At 36.5% G+C, this 18,046-nt stretch overlaps 5 protein-coding genes across 9 annotated transcripts; 2 read left to right on the forward strand and 3 right to left on the reverse strand.

Moving 5' to 3' along the window:
- Positions 1-210: 210 nt before the first annotated feature.
- batf3 (basic leucine zipper transcription factor, ATF-like 3) lies at positions 211-1,749 on the reverse strand. Its single transcript, XM_043218875.1, has 3 exons — positions 1,500-1,749; positions 1,162-1,266; positions 211-996 (listed from the first exon to the last, which is right to left on the reverse strand). Exons 1-3 carry the CDS (start codon positions 1,572-1,574, stop codon positions 850-852), a joined length of 327 nt encoding a protein of 108 aa, XP_043074810.1. The 5' UTR covers positions 1,575-1,749; the 3' UTR covers positions 211-849.
- A 415-nt stretch (positions 1,750-2,164) lies between these two features.
- On the reverse strand, positions 2,165-4,175 carry nsl1 (NSL1 component of MIS12 kinetochore complex). The gene is made up of 6 exons (XM_043219738.1): positions 3,989-4,175; positions 3,799-3,877; positions 3,580-3,707; positions 3,112-3,166; positions 2,948-3,015; positions 2,165-2,769 (listed from the first exon to the last, which is right to left on the reverse strand). The coding sequence occupies exons 1-6, from the start codon at positions 4,154-4,156 to the stop codon at positions 2,542-2,544; spliced, it is 726 nt and encodes a 241-aa protein (XP_043075673.1). The 5' UTR covers positions 4,157-4,175; the 3' UTR covers positions 2,165-2,541.
- Positions 4,176-4,316: 141 nt separating this feature from the next.
- Positions 4,317-7,800, forward strand: tatdn3 (TatD DNase domain containing 3). Of its 4 annotated transcripts, XM_043219735.1 has the most exons (11): positions 4,317-4,453; positions 4,855-4,887; positions 4,971-5,044; positions 5,174-5,255; positions 5,336-5,398; positions 5,959-6,068; positions 6,234-6,289; positions 6,374-6,486; positions 6,756-6,836; positions 6,928-7,082; positions 7,342-7,800. In XM_043219735.1, the coding sequence occupies exons 1-10, from the start codon at positions 4,397-4,399 to the stop codon at positions 7,057-7,059; spliced, it is 801 nt and encodes a 266-aa protein (XP_043075670.1). In that variant the 5' UTR covers positions 4,317-4,396; the 3' UTR covers positions 7,060-7,082; positions 7,342-7,800. The 4 variants fall into 4 exon arrangements, with proteins under 4 accessions (XP_043075670.1, XP_043075668.1, XP_043075672.1 ...); XM_043219733.1 differs by lacking the exon at positions 7,342-7,800 and having other exon boundaries at positions 6,928-7,207; XM_043219737.1 differs by lacking the exons at positions 5,336-5,398; positions 7,342-7,800 and having other exon boundaries at positions 6,928-7,207.
- On the reverse strand, positions 7,801-8,429 carry LOC122324949 (spermatogenesis-associated protein 45-like). Its single transcript, XM_043219739.1, has 2 exons — positions 8,010-8,429; positions 7,801-7,931 (listed from the first exon to the last, which is right to left on the reverse strand). The coding sequence occupies exons 1-2, from the start codon at positions 8,248-8,250 to the stop codon at positions 7,882-7,884; spliced, it is 291 nt and encodes a 96-aa protein (XP_043075674.1). The 5' UTR covers positions 8,251-8,429; the 3' UTR covers positions 7,801-7,881.
- A 1,138-nt stretch (positions 8,430-9,567) lies between these two features.
- On the forward strand, positions 9,568-16,942 carry flvcr1 (FLVCR heme transporter 1). 2 transcript variants are annotated; one of them, XM_043219731.1, is made up of 10 exons: positions 9,568-10,751; positions 11,121-11,265; positions 11,837-11,977; positions 12,412-12,479; positions 13,195-13,298; positions 13,480-13,590; positions 14,338-14,443; positions 14,651-14,762; positions 14,848-14,912; positions 15,704-16,942. In XM_043219731.1, the coding sequence occupies exons 1-10, from the start codon at positions 10,104-10,106 to the stop codon at positions 15,788-15,790; spliced, it is 1,587 nt and encodes a 528-aa protein (XP_043075666.1). In that variant the 5' UTR covers positions 9,568-10,103; the 3' UTR covers positions 15,791-16,942. The 2 variants fall into 2 exon arrangements, with proteins under 2 accessions (XP_043075666.1, XP_043075667.1); XM_043219732.1 differs by having other exon boundaries at positions 9,589-10,751; positions 15,707-16,942.
- Positions 16,943-18,046: the final 1,104 nt, after the last annotated feature.

The raw sequence follows: 18,046 nt of genomic DNA on the forward strand, positions 1-18,046 counted from the left end.
GAAGAGAAAACTGGAAGAGAAAAGTAGAAGTGTGTACCATGAATTGGTTAGGAAGGTAAGTCACAGAGGTTTAAGGAAGTGATACATTCAAGAAAAAAATCTGACCACCATTTTACCGCAACCACCCCCAGATATCGTTTCAACACAAATGAGAAAAAAACTACACATCCGGGTCCTTTTTCTGATTTGGTGACCTCATTTTAATAGAAATTGTATGACTATTTCAATTTGAGTAAGTACCGTATTTCACAGATTGAATAAACAGGGCGATTTGTAAAAAATAATGGTTTATTTTTCGAATACTTACAATGCACTCCAGCGACAAATCATGATTAAGCAAGACAGAAAAATAACACCAACATCTGAATTAAGCTATTTTTAAACAGCAATTAATAATGTAATGCAGACGCAAACCTGCTGTCACGGAGTTTCGAAACTAACCTCTGGTATTTTGGTCAGATTGGCTCTCATAAAGCAGAAGTCCATTGTCGCATGTCGTTTCATTCACAGCCAACTAACTGTGGTATAGCAGGTGGTTAAGTTAGTGGTTATTGACTCTATCAAAGTAAATAGTGGATGTATTCATGTGAGGGGTGACCCTGGGAAAACAAACGTACGACTACAAAGATCCTGTAATCCGAACATTACAATGCAATTTCAAGCATGACTTAATAATTCGCTTGTATGTTGACAGAAAACACTGCACGCTGAACTCAAACGTTAATACTTTCGGAATAAAAAACTAAAACTTGCATCCTTTGCATGATTACAAGTATGCTTAACTTAACCTCAAATGGAAAGTCGGACATTGTGAGCTTCAGGTGTGAGCGTCTCTATCTAGACATGAACTCAGGCGACATCGTGCCAGCCGACCTTGAAGACAGGGCACAAAGGCTCGTGGGCTTTGAGGGCATCTGTCAAGCGTTGCTGTTCCTCTAACAAAAGCTGGACTTCCTTCCTCAGCAGGCTGTTCTCCTGTTCCAGACATTCATATGCCTGGTTACAGAAAATGCCAGCATGTCAAAAACCACATCAATCATATGCATCAATGACGTAACGTCTGCATGGGGCAAATAATCATTTCACCTACAAATTGACTAAAAAGTACAAATTCTGACATCAATTGTCTTTTATATTCTATATAATGTGCAGGTTGCAAACCTCATGCAACTCATCAGCTCTCTGGGTTTGTCTTTTGCGGCTCCTCTGTGCAGCAACTCGGTTTTTTTCTCTCCTTTTCGACCTTTTCTCTTCATCATCGGAGCTCTGAATCACAATCACACGTTAGTGTCCTCATGATATGTTGTTTGCTGAACATTCATGTACAGGATTATATCAACACGACAGAACAAATCACAAACCGATTTATAATTCTCGGTGGATCAGAACATACATGTCATAAAGTTTATTAGTTTACTAATTAGGTATTTTTTTTATTTTAGCTTCTTTTATTTGTGATTATGAAAAGAAAATGAAACAAGAATAAAAGAGTAACGTACCTCACTTTTTCGAAATAACCGTAAAGCTGTCGCATCATTTCGAGTGAAGTTACTTGTCGCACTAAAAAGTGACATGACAGGTGCAAAAGACTTCCGTTCACGGTTTTTACGGAAAATTAAGGCTAATTATTGCTTCGTTTTAATTAGCGCATAGTTAGGCATGTTTAAACTGTCAGTCAACATCCCTCAGTAACATAGACGATTTCTTGCAAATGCCTTCGGCGGATGTTCTTTGAAGTCACGTGGTGCTCTCGAGAACTCCGATTACTTCAGGCGGTCTGAGTGTTTTTGTATTTTTAACGCTTTTGGGTCATTCCACGAAACGACTCTTTTCCGTTTTGTAAAGATGACTTCTGAAAGTTTTTTTTTTTTTTTAATCCCGCACTTTTTTTTAAAGTCCTTACGAGTAAAATAAAGTGGGGTCAAATCTGTTAAATAATAATAATAATAATAATAATAGAAAAACGTCAATAGCCTATGGTCGTGCATGATTATATAAGGTAATATGATTGACAGCTTCACAATTAATTTGGTCATTTCTAGTCTCAATGTAACACTATAATAATTTTAAGTAGATTTTATATATATATATATATATATATATATATATATATATTTATATTTTGGCAGTTTTAAGATATTGACCTCTATATACGATATTTGTAAATGTGCTAGGAGAATTGTTTATTTTTCAGCATTGTTCACATGTGATACAAACATAAAAAGGCCCTGTTTGTCCACGTTTAATAAAAACGTGTTCAGAAAGTACCATCATTAGGAAACCAATACTGGTAGACCAACAACATCTTGTGGTATGAAGCTGGACCGCATCAGCACAAAAGTCATCATTTATTGTAAATGAAAAAGAAAACTTATTTTCATTTTTAACTATACGAACAAAACATTTAGTGAACATTTATTTACATTATACTGGTAAGAATCAACATACAAAACACTTATTTAATAACAGGAATGAATACGGTACTCCTATGCTGCCCTTCTCTATTCCCACAAAAAAAAACGACACACACAGAGATACACATTAATCAGTCATTTGGACGGTTTTTGGAGCAGGTACATAGTCTGCACTGTATTCTGCATCAGACGCAGCTCTTTTGATAGTGCAGGGAAGTCTGTGGTGGAGGTCTGAACAGACATCTCCTACTGAACTGCCAAACACTTCATTGTAGATCTCCACCGACTCCGCTGAAGGCTGCATGTCAAGCACTTGACGCAAGCCCTCAGCTGCCTGCTTCAGACTTTTCAGAGACTGAACAGAATGAGGGAAAACAGAGCATGTTAGGAACAATAAATCCTTTTTTTGTCTATTGTAACGATACTTTCATTTCACTGACATTCTTTAATATTATCAGACAATAAAACGGACACGCATGCAGTACCACGCGTTCGAAAAGCACTCGATAAAAGGAATTAAAATGTATATATACCCTCATAACTGTGCCGGCTTGTTTGAACATTGCAGGTGCAGCATCTGATACATTTTTAATGACAGTGTCTGTAAAAAAAGAAGAAAAAAAAGCTAGTAACAAACACTGCATTAAGCACATTTGTACAAATTACATACTTTTGCCAAGAAAAGATAAGAAAAGACCTTGAACGGGGTCTGGCTTTAGGTCTTGTGGTTTTACCGCCTGTTCATACAAACCCTAAAATAATGGATCAACAGTAAAAAAAAGCATATAAGCAACATGCATAATATTAAGGTCTTCCAAAAAACTAACTAAAGCATACTGTACGTTTTATATACTATTATGACATCTAGTGGCCAGAAGTCGAAAACCTAAAATTTCAAAATCCTAAAAGAATATTATGACATAATATATTGTGACATCTAGTGGCCAGGAATAGAAGCTGTAACTAATTTACTCTGATGGGTGTTAGGTAAGATAATTAGTTCCAAATATAAATCAAATATAATACTAATGTCTAGTGATATATATTTGAAGTTGATCATATTCGATAATTTAATACCAATTGTTTGTGATTGATTTATACTGTATGCATGGATGAATTGATGGACATGTATGTGTGTGTATATATGAAAATAAACAAGTCTCACCAGAAGTTTCCTTTCTGCTCTTAAAGATCGAACAACCTGGTTGCGTATTTGCTTTGGGTGAGAGCTGCGTTTGCAGGCGGTTTCTACTATTTTCTCATCCAGAACGTCATTTATTGCGCTGTCATAGTCTGAACATACAAAGTAAGGGTTAATAATATAATGGCTTGGTTTTGGTTTGCAAAAAGTGTAACGAGTTCTCTAAAACTGAGAGAAAGTTACCTTCACAATAATGCTCCGGCACCTCGTCCCAGGACAAGCCACCGATAACGAGATTTTCTTGCACCGTAAATTCAAAGTTCTACATGATAAAACGGACAAATAAAGTGAATGGACAAAACAAGGACACAGCGCAAACGTCAATGTTATAAATAACCCCCATAACAGATCTCTTTTATTTTACTAAACTTACCACGATCATTTCTTGCAGCAGTTTAGATTTGTCCTCCTCAGAAATGTGGGACTGGCCATCGAGCAACTTTTTAAATAAGCCTTTATACCTTTCAAGCTGCTCACGGACGTGTTTTTTCGACTTGACGTTTATTCTAAAATCCGTCCCGCTCTCGCGATCGGCCTCCATGGCTGCCGCTTATTTTTCAAAATAAACTCTGGAAACGGAAGCAGGACGCGTTACAACCAAACAAACCCTCCGAGAAACATTTTCAGCGGAAGAAACGTTCCGGTCTCCGTCGTGAAGGCGCCGAACGGAACGCACAGAAAATGCCTTTGAGATCGCGAAAACAACGAGTAGTTTAATAGCACTTTTATTTACGAGTTTACACAGAAACGGTCTCAGGATATTTCTATATGCACTAATATAATGGTTAGAGGGTTTATTGACTGTCACTGTCACCTGTCAGCAAATGAGTTTACACAGGTAAGAAATTGCGAAAGTCTTATCTTTAAGCAATAAACGCGAAGTCTTTATGAGTTGATTCATCACAGCTTTTTAAATGTGCGATAAAGCACTACAGAAACCCCACCTAAACGAGCCTCAGCAGATTTGCTTGTCTTAACCTCTTTTTTCCCCCTCTTAGTAGGTAGCTCAGAGTGATCTAATTGATTAGTACAGTATTAGTAAAGTATTTATAATAAATGTGGCCACTTTTTAATGAATTTGCAAAAATAAAATGACGAATTGTATTGTATCTACAGTTTTTAGGCTATGCTGTCAGGAACATTGTGTGTATGTAAACTATATGCAGGCAGAAATCGTCTGCACAGATTTTTTACAGAATCTAGTTTATATATTAAGTTATATTAATGGTTTCTCCCTAGGATATAGACGATGTCCTTTTGAGAGCTAAAAAGGTAAGCTTCTGTCTATCCTAAGAAGACAAAAAGCTGACAAGCATACAACAATGACCTTGTCTGTTTATTGAACGTAATTTCAGGCTGGAGTGAACGCTCTTGTGGCGGTTACAGAGGGAGCCAGTGAGTTTGAGAAAGTTATTCAGCTGTCAAAAACGTAAGCTTTGCATGAGAACGTTCTCACTGAGGGGTTTCCTGGGGCTTTTTGGGAAGCTGCACGCACCACATATGCCTGCGCAGCAGTGGACACATGCAGCTTTACTAATATTGAATGTTTTTGATATAGCTATCCTGGTTTTGTGTTCCCTTGTTTTGGCATTCATCCCCTTCAAGGATCAGGGCAAGACTTGCACAGTGTCAAGCTTCAGGTGAATATAACATAACTTGACATGTTTAGTATCATATATTGTTACCTTTTAGTGCAAAATATTAGTTTTGCTTTAAACAGGACCTGGAGCCATGTCTTCATTTGTTCCAGAAGTACAGAGATTATATCGTTGCAGTTGGGGAGGTAAAGCATAATATCTTTTTGGACTATTTTCAACAGACACTCCTAGACTCCAGGCTATTATATAAATGTTATTTTAAATGGAATGACCCAAAACTTACCAAACAAAAATAAAACATTCAGCTTACTTTGGTCACATTGTTTATTTATAGAGGGGAGCAATTTTAAGCAACGTGAAAATAATTAAATAGTAAAGTGAGAACAAGTAAAAAGGTCCCTAGCACACTTACAAGAGGGGAATTAATAAGACAAGATACATTTACAATAAGACAAGCTTTAAAATAAACCAAAAAACTATTGTTTAGAACTAGAATCTAATTTAATAAAATCTTTTAACTATGTATTTTATCAGGTAGAAATTGTAAAGTGAAAAATATAACTAAATAAATGGAAAAGTTATTGAGCCTTTAAAATATTGTTGTATGCAATGGAGGGCCTTGGATTCGAAAAGTTTGAGAACCATTGGATAATAATAAAAGTGAAAAATGTACAGGACTGGAGAAGCTAGGTCTCTATATTGTAGTTCACCTCTTCTTGCTTACTAATATTTGTTCTCTTCACAGATTGGCCTTGATTTTACCCCCTGGTTTGCAAAAACTACTCAAGAGCTTGACGAACAGACAAAAGTCTTTATAAAGCAACTTGAAATATCTAAGGAACTGGATTTGCCTGTGTGAGTAGCTTCATGACTTCCTACTGGAAAGTAACAGTCATACTTTTTTGCTGCTTTTTACCATTACTCGGCATAGAAAGCCACATACGTTGCGCATCTTGTAGCGACTGTTCATTTAGTAATTTCATTAACGCTCATAACTCAGCCCGTTCCTTTATCTTAAAGGAATGTACATTCCCGCTCAGCAGCCAAGGTTACCATAGCCACAATGAAAGAACTAGGTAAGCGCCAACAAATCATTGTGTCTCTGTGACCTTTACGGTCGCAGCTGAATTTCTTGCGTAATTCTACTTTTATGTCTTTAGGGATTAGACAAGCGTTATTGCATAATTTTGCCGGCAAGCCGTCAGTTGCTATGGAAGGGGTTCGGGCCGGATTCTGCTTCTCCTTTCCACCTGCCGTCAGCAAAAACGAGCAGGTTGGATAAGGATCTTAATTTAATTACCATTATACTTGTGTGCCATGAAATCATAAATATGATAAGTGTGCAATAAAGGCATGGAGCATTCATTAGAGGTTGACACAGTTCCACGTCAGAAGTCATTCACCTCCAATATTAGTACATTCTGTACCTACGATTGTGTGCTTGAAATTATGCATTATTTAAACCTTTACGGACCTCATGCGACAAACAAGCGGTTTGACATACGTTTCTTTTAACGGTACTTTACTGTATTTTAAATGCAGAGAGCAAAATTAATCAGACAGATTCCAGTGGAACACATTTGCCTTGAGACGGATTCTCCAGCTTTGGGGATGGACAAACATGTAAGTCCCCTGCCTGTTGTAAAATCTGACTTTCTGCGCGACTGAGAGGTTTTGAAACTCACTCTCCGCGTTTATCTTTTTATTGCTCTAGGTTCGAAACGAGCCCGGAAACATAAAGATCTGCTGTGACTACATTGCAAAAGTTAAGGGACTATCTTCAGACGTGGTTATGGAAGTCACGACGCAAAATGCCCTTCGATTGTTTTCCAAGTTAAAAACCTAGAATTAATATTTTGATATAATTTGCTTTTGTTAATGAAGAGCTCACCCGGAAAACAAATGAACGTCTAGCACTTTGGAGCTTTTTAAAAATGACTGTAAAAGTGTGAGCTGGAACTAATTATCGCTATGAAAACATGATTGAAATGGTTTTTCGCTTGTGTCCCTTTCAGAGAAAGCGAGTGATACAGGTTTGCACGAGGCTACCTGTATGTTAAATAATTAACATCTTTTAGACGAATCTAGACTCTAGACGAATTCTTGATCTCATAGGTTGTTGCGACCGTGGAGGAAGAAAACACACAGAGACGTATATATCCTTGCTCCGAAATTTATTTCCAAATACAATGGTTTATTTAGGCATTTTCAGAGGGGAGTTTTACCCCTCTAGCCAATGAAACCAAAGATGGCGCATGTTGCATACATGCCAAAAAAATGTGTACTTATATAAGATAGAGATATCAAAAGGAAGTTATAAGGAATACTCATGGACAACAAAAAACACTTCTTTTTGCCAAGTATCAAAAGTGTAGCAAGACTGGACCCTTCTAACATCCAGACACATGTGTCTATGAGAGATGCTACAGAACATTAAGGAAAAACTAAATTGCACAGAAAAAGGGAGGAAAGCATCCGTGTGGGAATGCAATAAAAAAACTGAGTTGTAGAGAGGACAAGGACATGGGGATCTCTCAGAGGAGAGTGTGTCAAAATCTTAACAGTATGGCAATGAGATTACTATTTAAATAAAATAAATAAGTACTAAACCACTGTTTTATTGCCAGATCCGCTCATTACACGTTTATTGTCGTGTGGAGAAAAACATTCACTCTTCGTAGAGGTTGATTGCAGTTCCTAACACCTGATGAGTTTTATCTGCAAGGACAAAAAAGATCGTGTTATACTTTGTCGTACGTTAGAGTTGAGCGCAAACGCAGTCAAAGCTGATCTTACAGCTGTCTTCGAAGTGTCTTCGCTCGGGATGTCTGGTGTTGCTGTCGCCGTCCATCATCCAGGAGGATCGCTGCTCGGGGCGCGCGGTCTGCAGCGCGCGGAAGTCGCAGGTGTTCTTGAGGTGACAACGGAAGTGTTTCCTTTCGGCTAAATTCCAGAACCTACTGGTTGTCTCCACGCGACACCACGTCTCCCTCTGCATGTTCAACTCGTACAGTTGGTCTTGCTTTGATTTTGACATTGTTGCTAATGTAGGCTACTTGTTAAGTCGAATTTGCATGTGGTCATTTCAGTCTTTGTTGACTGAAACGACTGTAACCATGGTAACCAGAAGTGTAGCCGGAAGTTGTGGGGTTGCAAGCTCTTTGTAAAAAAAAGAAATGCACCCCAAAAGGGCAATTAAAAATAATCCATCCTCAGTAGCCTTTCAATCAATAACTTAAAGGCTTTTTAACACCATTCATGTTATAGTTTCTATGTCTTTAAAAAGCAGTATTCCTGAAACGGCATTGTCAAATTCAGTCTTTTAAAATTGCACTTAATATCATGTAATCTAGCCTGTCTTCTACTATCATGTTAGCTTTGACAGACTATGTAAGTCTCCCACGTTTCACAAAGCCTAGACTGAACCTAACCTATACTGATTTCACCTTATGCTATTTTAATAATACGGAATAGAGAAAAAAAATATGTTTTGTATTCACTGCCACAAGGACAAGAGGTATTAATAGCTGCATAACATTTTACAACATTTTCAGTGCTTGTTCTCAGATGCTTTAAGGATGTTTATGCATAGTTTAAAGTTTGTGTAGAAAATTTGGTTTGAACAAAATCCATTTAATCCATCCAAATACAACATTGATGCTGTAATGCTCGTAGCACCAATAAATAGGCTATAAAAATGTCTATGATAAGCCTCTATAAAAAATACAAATTGAAAAAAAAGTATATATTTCTATTATCTCAGTATTCCTATCAGTGTTGTATATGGGTTTTATAAATGCATAATAGTAACCCTAGAATATGTGATATACGGTGTAACAGAGCTGGGCTAAGCTATATAACATTTTTATGACTGTAGAAATATGTTAATTCAGTGTACACATTGTTAGAATCTGTGATCAGCAATAAAGCACAAAACACTTTGTCTAAATATATAATATATATATATAATATATATATATATATATATATATATGTATATATATATGTAGCCTGTATGGAAAATAAAAATGGGGCCAGGCCTGTTCTGGGTCACCATGACCGCCCAGATCATAAACTCTGTGGCTCAGGTTTTCATCCTCAGCCTCCCCTCCAGGTTTGGTTCGGCCCGAGAGAAGTTTCTACAGCCTGTGCCAGTGTGTTGGGCAACCAGGCCTTTCAATGGCATTAACAATGAATGTGGTTTACTATTACTCAAAATCTGACATATTATATTGACATATCACTATTTAAATACAAACAGCTGTAGTCAGGTCAACATTATTAGTAATTTCACTTGATGAGCGGCATTTCCCTTCTAAAACAATATCAAGATTTAATCAAAATAAAGTTTCCAGTAGCATAAATGCTGGGAAATCCAGCTGGATTCTAACTGGACCTTTGCTCTAAACAGTTGATGGTAGTCAATTTTTACTTTGTATCATTTTATCATTTATTAGTGACAAAATGATTAGAAAGAAGAACACGTCTCAAACTCCGTTCAAAGCAGCTAGCGCTTTTCACAGCGTGCAGAGCAGATATGCTGTAGCAGCACTGAGGCTCTTCCCGCTTGCCCCGCCCCCTCTGCAGTCTCATTGGCCTTCGCCGGGCATATAAACCCATTTACTTTACGGATCAGAATGAGCAAATCCGAAAAGGATGTGCGCATCACGCCACCATCATCATCCACATGCTGCTGAAGCCGGTAGTGACCAGGAACGTGCTCCCAGTTCACAGCGTTAAAGTATCATTACAGCCGTATCAAATGAACCATCTGGAAACGTCATCGTTATCTCTTTATCTCGTACGCGTACCGCTTCAGGAAGAGAGCTAGTCGAGTTTGACAGAGACCGGAATCGTTTATGTCTAAGTAAAGGGATTAATTTCGCCGGAATGGTGGCAGGTGAGCTTCTTCAGGAGCAGCATGTTCTGCCCGACAGCGCACCTGACGGAGGAAATACAGACGAGGACGGCGGCTACAAGGAGCTTTCAAATGGATCGGCGCGCATAAAGCTGGATCCGAAGGTGCTTGAACAAGAGCTCCCACCTCCCGACGAAAAAGAGGCGATGCTGCCCGGCGAACGGAACAACGACTCGCTGGAGACGAGGCTTTACTGGAGGCGGTTTGCGGTCCTAGCCGTGTTCAGCCTCTATTCGCTCGTCAACGCCTTTCAGTGGATCCAGTACAGCATCATTACCAACATCTTCATGGACTATTACAGCGTGACGAGCATCGCGATCGACTGGCTCTCCGTGGTCTATATGGTCGCGTACGTGCCTTTGATCTTCCCCGCGACGTGGCTGTTGGATAAGAAGGGGCTGAGGGTGACGGCGTTGTTAGGGGCCGGGCTGAACGCCCTGGGCGCGTGGGTGAAGTGCGCCAGCGTGGGGCCGGGCCTGTTCTGGGTCACCATGACCGCCCAGATCATATGCTCTGTGGCTCAGGTGTTCATCCTCGGCCTGCCCTCCAGAATCGCATCGGTCTGGTTCGGCCCGAGAGAAGTTTCCACGGCCTGTGCCACGGCGGTGTTGGGCAACCAGGTGTGGCATAAATCATATGGCATTAACGATTATGAATATTGCTCGGCATTTGACGTATCAGGAATCTCACTTGCTTCTGCTTTCGCAATTACGTACAGGTCAACGTTATCAATAATTTCACTTGTTAAGTAGCATTTTCCCTTGTAATACAACACCACGATTTCATAAAAATAGCATAGGTTCCAGTAAAATAAAAGCTGGATAAAAAAATAAAAGCTTTTTGCTCTAAACAGGTATTTTAAACACGAGTCAAGAATTTAACAGTGTGAAAGTGTATTATTTTTAACAGTGTATTTATTTATTATTAAAGCGGCTGGTGTTTTATATACCGATTTGTTTATTAAACTGTGTAATAATTTTCTTTTTCAGCTTGGTGTGGCCATAGGTTTCCTGCTCCCACCTGTACTGGTTCCCAACACAGCCGACGACAAAGATCTCATGGGTCACAACATCAGCATAATGTTCTATGGAACAGCTGGAGTTTCAACTCTGCTCTTCCTTTTGACAATATTTGGTAAGAACTAGTATCTGCGTTTCACATTGTTAGAACCTTTTTTCAGAAGTTGAGAGAAAGGCAGAACATAAAGAAATAATTGCAACTGATGCGTGTAACAATGCAAATCATGCAAAACAGCATTTTCTGATATAGGCATCTGCGCGCTTTTATGCCATTATAGTTTACAACACAGAAACTAGTTGACTTGGAACATCTTGCACACAATCTTTGCATATAATGACGTGTCGTCTGTCATCAGAACATAGAAAAGAGTTAATCTGAGTATCATATCAGCTCTAGACATGTTAAATAGTTACAGTCAAGTCACCTTTATTTATATAGCGCTTTTAACAATACTGATTGTGTCAAAGCACTTAACAGTATCAAACAGAATAGTGCGTCTGTTAAAGTCATTTCACTATTGGATTCAGAGATGTCATTGTCCAGCTCAGATCAGTTTAAGTACTATCTGTGCAATCAAATTGACAAAACCCCGTTGGTGACCAAATGGAGACAAAAGCTTAGGGAGAAACCAGGCTTATTACTAGAACTGTAAGTTCATGTGTGTCTCTTCCATTCGTTTCCTCAGTCATTAAGGACAGACCTCCACTTCCACCCAGCAAAGCACAAGCTGTTCTCTCCACCGGTCTGGCTGAAGACTATTCATACAGGAAATCAATTGTCAACCTCTTCAAGAACAAGCCCTTCATTCTGCTCCTCATCAGCTACGGTAAGAATTTAATGCAAAATAATCTGTCATCCTTAGATCATTCTTAAAACTCTGTGGCTTTTTTGAATACTTATATACGATTTTATATGCTTTTATTTTATTTTTGCTTGTGGCAATAATAAAAAAGCTTTAGTAACTATTTTAATTTTAGTGTTAAATGTTCCTTATTCAACTGTTGTCTCATTTTAATATGTTCCCTGTTTTTTATTCACACACTATACACCATTTATGAGACTGTTTTTGTTTTGTTGTATTTTTCATGTATTGGACTTATCTGTAATTACTTAATAATAATAATAATAATAATAATAATCAACCTTCTCTAATGCTACAATATCAGTTTCATTATATAGAAAGTTTTGCACTTAAGCAAACATTGTCAAATTGTTTTTACTTTTTTTAATAATTTATTTAATATTTGATACTGTTTTTAGGCATCATGACCGGATCATTCTACTCTGTATCAACACTTCTTAATCAAATGATAATTACTCATTATCCGGTAAGTGACCTTTGACCTTTGAAATGCCGCGTGTTTGTTGGAGTCTTTCTGCGTCCGTCTGGGTAGTGTTTGCCGGGAATGGGCGGCCGGTCACCGCATTATTGTCCGGGCTCTTGCAGTTCATTAGCTGCTTTTCATGCATGCCTGCTACTCATGACAGAGTTTTCCAAACGAAAAGACAAGCACTGTGTACATTCCCAAATTCGAGGCGTTCGAATGTTCTGCAGGCTTTCCCACAAGGCTTAAGTTTAGTGACCACGCACTATGAGATATTTTCTACCATGCATAACACTTCCATATCAATTTGAAGGAGGTGTCCCTAACAAAACATTGAAAGCTAGTCAAAAGTGTTGTAGACCAGGCTCACATTCTGTGCTTGGTTGCGTCAAACCCCTTAAGCTATAAATACCATTCGTTGTAATTATAAACAAATGATTGCTAAGTGTTTTCTTGACTTAGAGGGGTTTGTTGCAACTAACCAGGGGACTGTTCTTGCTTTTGTGAGCTTTTAATCCCAAAATCCTGAGATCAAAACTTGTTTGAGGACAGTATTACATTTACATGTATTTATTTAGCAGATGCTTTTATCCAAAGCTACTTACTATTTGGGGAATATATCAAGCGATTCATCTAAATAGACACAGGAATTGCTTGTAATAACTAGCATGCTAAACAATGATCGAGATAATTTAAACTCTTAAACTCTTTTTTTAAGGGTGAAGAGCTAAACACAGGGAGAATCGGCTTGACTTTGGTCGTGGCTGGAATGTTTGGCTCCATACTGTGTGGAATCTGGTTGGACCGTACAAAAACCTATAAGTATGTATATCTGCTAAGCCAATTAGTATTTTCTTCATAATTTACATGGCTTTAAAGTATTTATCTTTGGCACTCATATCAGTGTCGGATCCGAAAATCCATATTATTATTGAAAGAACGACGTTCCCTCAACACTTCATTTTACTAATTTACTTTTTTCGTTTTTCCCCTCGTCATTTAGATTGACTACATTGATCGTCTACGTCCTGTCCTTCATTGGAATGGTGGTGTTCACATTCACACTAAACCTGGAAAAGCTGCTTGTTATCTTTTTCACTGCTGGTGCCCTAGGGTAAGCGTGATAGTATATATATATATATATATATATATATATATATATATATATATATATATATATATATATATATATATATATATATATATATATATATATATATATATATATATATATATATATATATATATATATATATATATATATATATATATATATATATATATATATATATATATATATATATATATATATATATATATATATATATATATATATATATATATATATATATATATATATATATATGTGTGTGTGTGTGTGTATTTGTATTTTATATAATTGTACTATATTACCATATATAATAACATATTGTGTTATATATTATACTTTTAAAAATATTATATATTTCCAGGGATAACTTTTATGCAGGAAGGATACATTCATTTGATAGTAAAGAGTGGTCACAAAAGCTACATTACAAATATATTTACAGCAATCTATTTAAATTTATCTAAATCTAATTAAATTTTACACACACAAATATATAATATTTTATTTTAATATTTATTGATCAAAAGCAAGTATTTAGGAAATTCTTGCGAATAAACAAAGAAAAAAAAAAAGCTGTAAAAAACAGTAGTGGTCACATGTCTGTTTTTACATCCTCATTGTTGTTTGATTCACTGAAACATGTTTGTGCATGCCATGCTTTAACTTCTGCTTTAACTTCTCACACATTCAAATATTTTTCACTGCTAGGTAGGTGTATATGACTCATGTTGCTACTATTCTTTTCGAAAGGTTTTTTATGACCGGTTACCTTCCCATTGGCTTTGAATTTGGCGTGGAGATCACATACCCTGAGTCGGAGGGCACATCATCTGGTCTTCTGAATGCCTTTGCACAGGTACGTGTGACCTGCTCATTCCTGGCTTTTAGTTGATCATTTCCATACACCATGGTAACCGCTTTCAGTTTGAGCAGCCTGGCAAGATGCACACCCGCACTGAAAATAATACACTTATAATCCTCTATGTTGAAGAACAGGTTTTTACTGAACAAGTCATTGTTACTTACATATTTTTGTCTCATGCTATACTGTCTTTAATTGTAGGTGTTCGGCATCATTTTTACTCTTATTCAAGGGCGTCTAACCACAGACTATGGCCCACTCAGCGGAAACATTTTCTTGTGTGCTTGGATCCTCCTTGGCATTGTTCTAACAGGTTCGTTTTCCTATTTAAAGGACTTTCTCCTATTATCAGTGCTTTTACTGAAGAGCATTGAGAAATATCTGTGTTGTTTTTACAGCTCTGATTAAATCGGACCTCAAAAGACACGGCGTCAATGTGAGCAATATAAACAAAGGACAAGCAGTAAGTCTACCTGATTGTAATTTCCAGCTTTGCCTCACATCAATTTTGTGAACTAACACAAATGGACAAAAGCCATACTGTTTACCTGAGAAAACTGGACAAACAAATCTGTTAAAAATGAGAACAGTAGTACAAGAAGAACAAACATTTTACCTAGCAATATTAGAATAATTATACATGCCTTTTAAAATGATTTGTATTCATATTTTTTATTATTTTATTATTTTTTAGAAAGCAATTATAAAGCCACACACATCATATTTTTATTTGGTTGGGTTCAGTATGATTTCTTTAAAGACATTTTAAGTTTATTCAGCAACATTTAGTCAGGCAATAATATATTTTAAATAAATGCTGTTTTTTTTTACTTTCTATATTTATCAAAGAACCTTGAAAAAATGTATTATTGTTTTCACAAATATCTGTGTAGCACTTTTTTTTTTTTTTTTTTTTTTTTTTTTTTTTTACCAAATCAGCTTATTAGAATACCTTCTGAATAATAAGACTGGAGTAGTGGCTCCTAAAAGTTCAGTTTTGTCATCACAGGAAAAAAAAAGCATTTATACAGAATAGTGTTATTTTAAACTGTAATAATATTTCACAATATTATACATTTTTCAGTATTTTGATCAAATAAATGTTTCTTTTCAGAAGCATTAATAAATCCTGCCAACCCTAATCCTTTAAACGGAAGTGTATTTGGTCTTCAGTAGCCTGATGTTCAAGATCAATTAACTCAAGAGTTCCAGGTCTTAATGAGATCCTAACTGAACACGTGTTTGTCTCTCCTGAAGGTTCCCACTGAACTGCCTTCTGAAAAAGCCTCCAGTGACGCCAAGCTGGAGTCTTCTAGCTTACCTCATGAGACTTCAATTTAAACCTTAAACGTCTCCAACAGCACATCAGACATCGCTACCGATCACAGACTCTCCTGAGATGACTTGAAATCTCCTTATTTTGCCGTAATGTGATGATGTTATAAAGAACGTTCGTTGAAAACGGACGGTGATAATTTGTTCACAAATATGCTGTGAATTAATTTCTCCAAATCTAGGCTGCAATGTGTATATACAATCTGTCTTAAAATGATACATGCATGATCATTTCTATTCGTTTCAAGATTTGTGGACCAAATATTAGGTATTTAACTGGTCTTGTAATGGCCATATGCACAATCTTTTCGGTGTGTTTGGAACAGCATGTTTGTTTGCTTCGTCTCAAAGTCCTTTCTGGCTGTGTGCTACCGTGAAGCAGTGTTGTTTATTTCTCACATCAGCTGCTGCATTGCAGAACATCTACGCGTGATGGTTCCACAAAGCCCATAAATTCCCATTTTATTTATTGAGGATGTTGAGGATTGCCCATGCGTTAAATGAATGGTGTTATATAAACCGAAAAGGCTTATTATGTCAAATGTAGTGCATGGGTAAACACAATCGAGTGCTATTCACTTGCCACGATGAGACTGTCGTCATTTCAAGTTTTTATGCAGTTATCGTGAGGTAAAATCAAATGGTGTGTACTGCTTTTTTGATCTGAAAAACATAAAAAAAAACATACTTGTTCAGACTTATCTGGAGAGCACAACTCGATCTGACAGCATTTCTATCGCATTCAATGCTTGTCATTCAAAAAGGCATGTGATCCATTTACAAGAGTGTGTCACTGACAGGCCTAGTGAGGTTTTATGAAATTTCATACCTCAAATATGTGGTTGAAAGAAGCACTATTAATTTTATAAGCCTAGGTTTGCCTTTTATTAACTAATTTTTGTATTTTAGATGCATATTTATTGGGAAGATTGCTTTTTAAGAATTGCTTTTGTATTTATTAATTTTTTTGGTTCAATTTCTACTGTTTCTACTTAGTAGTATACTTGTCGGTGAATGAAGGCAGCTGTGCAAACTCCGGTTCCAAATGATGCTGGGAAAAATTCACTGTAGAGTAAAACTCTGAACACTGGAGGAGTGAAGTGTCTCATGTTTCCATCATTGCTGTTGTAAAATAAAAATAAAATCGCTCAAATTAAATTATGCCGTTTTTTTTATTAAAAACTAAACAAAACAAGTATTTGTCCAATAAAATGTTAATTAATAAAGATGTAAATATATTGCAAATATTTGTAATATTTTTATTGTTTACTTATTAACCGCTACTAATTTTAATCGTATTTTGTATATTTGCACTGTTTTTCTCTAAGCTTTTCCACATGCCCAGTACCACTTTCTTTGAGCACCTTGAAAACATCTGAATATGTAATAAGGATTCTTGAAATACGTTTTAAAAAGCTGCTTAAAAATACAGCTTGTGATTAGAAGGCCTATAAAGTTTCCAAGATAAACAACTACAGATAAAGTGTATATTATCTAACAACATTTAGATGGAGTTTGTAGGCAGTTTCGTGCTGAATGAATAAATTGCAAACCTCAAACCTAGGTTGGAGCAAGTTTAAATGTAGAACTCTAGCGCCCTCTAGTCACCATACAGGACAGCTGTTTGTAACTCATGACTAAAACGCCATTTCATTGCAATTTAATGCGCTTTAGACGTGTTTTGTCGAAACAGCTGTCTTGCTTGGGTCTTTTGAACTTCACACTAAAGAGAGAGAGCAGAAGCTAAAAGCATTCTCAGTAATTACTGAGTAACGATGTCTTCTGCATTTCTGAGGCGAATCTCTCATTTCAGAAACCTTGAGGAGCTAAAAATAACAGCCAGAAGGATTTAGAATGTATATTTAAATTTCATCAAATGTTATCAATAAAATAAAATATGATCTATCTATCTATCTATCTATCTATCTATCTATCTATCTATCTATCTATCTATCTATCTATCTATCTATCTATCTATCTATCTATCTATATATATATATATAATATATATATATAAAGCTGATGATGATGATGAATGGGTTCAGGTGTGCTTTATAGGGAAAAAAGCACTATGAATGATTCATTCTGCTCATTTACCTTCTGTTGGTGATTGGAGACATCTAAAGGATGCTCTTGTGTCTGAACAGTGAGTAAACGGACATTGTTGCATACCACCAGGAATAAAATATTTAATATAATTTTCTTATAAAATGTAATTAATATAAGTTAATTTCACCCATATGGTTTAGATAATATTGGTAT

Source organism: Puntigrus tetrazona, chromosome 20, assembly GCF_018831695.1.
Source record: "Puntigrus tetrazona isolate hp1 chromosome 20, ASM1883169v1, whole genome shotgun sequence".
In the NCBI taxonomy this organism is placed as follows: domain Eukaryota; kingdom Metazoa; phylum Chordata; class Actinopteri; order Cypriniformes; family Cyprinidae; genus Puntigrus; species Puntigrus tetrazona.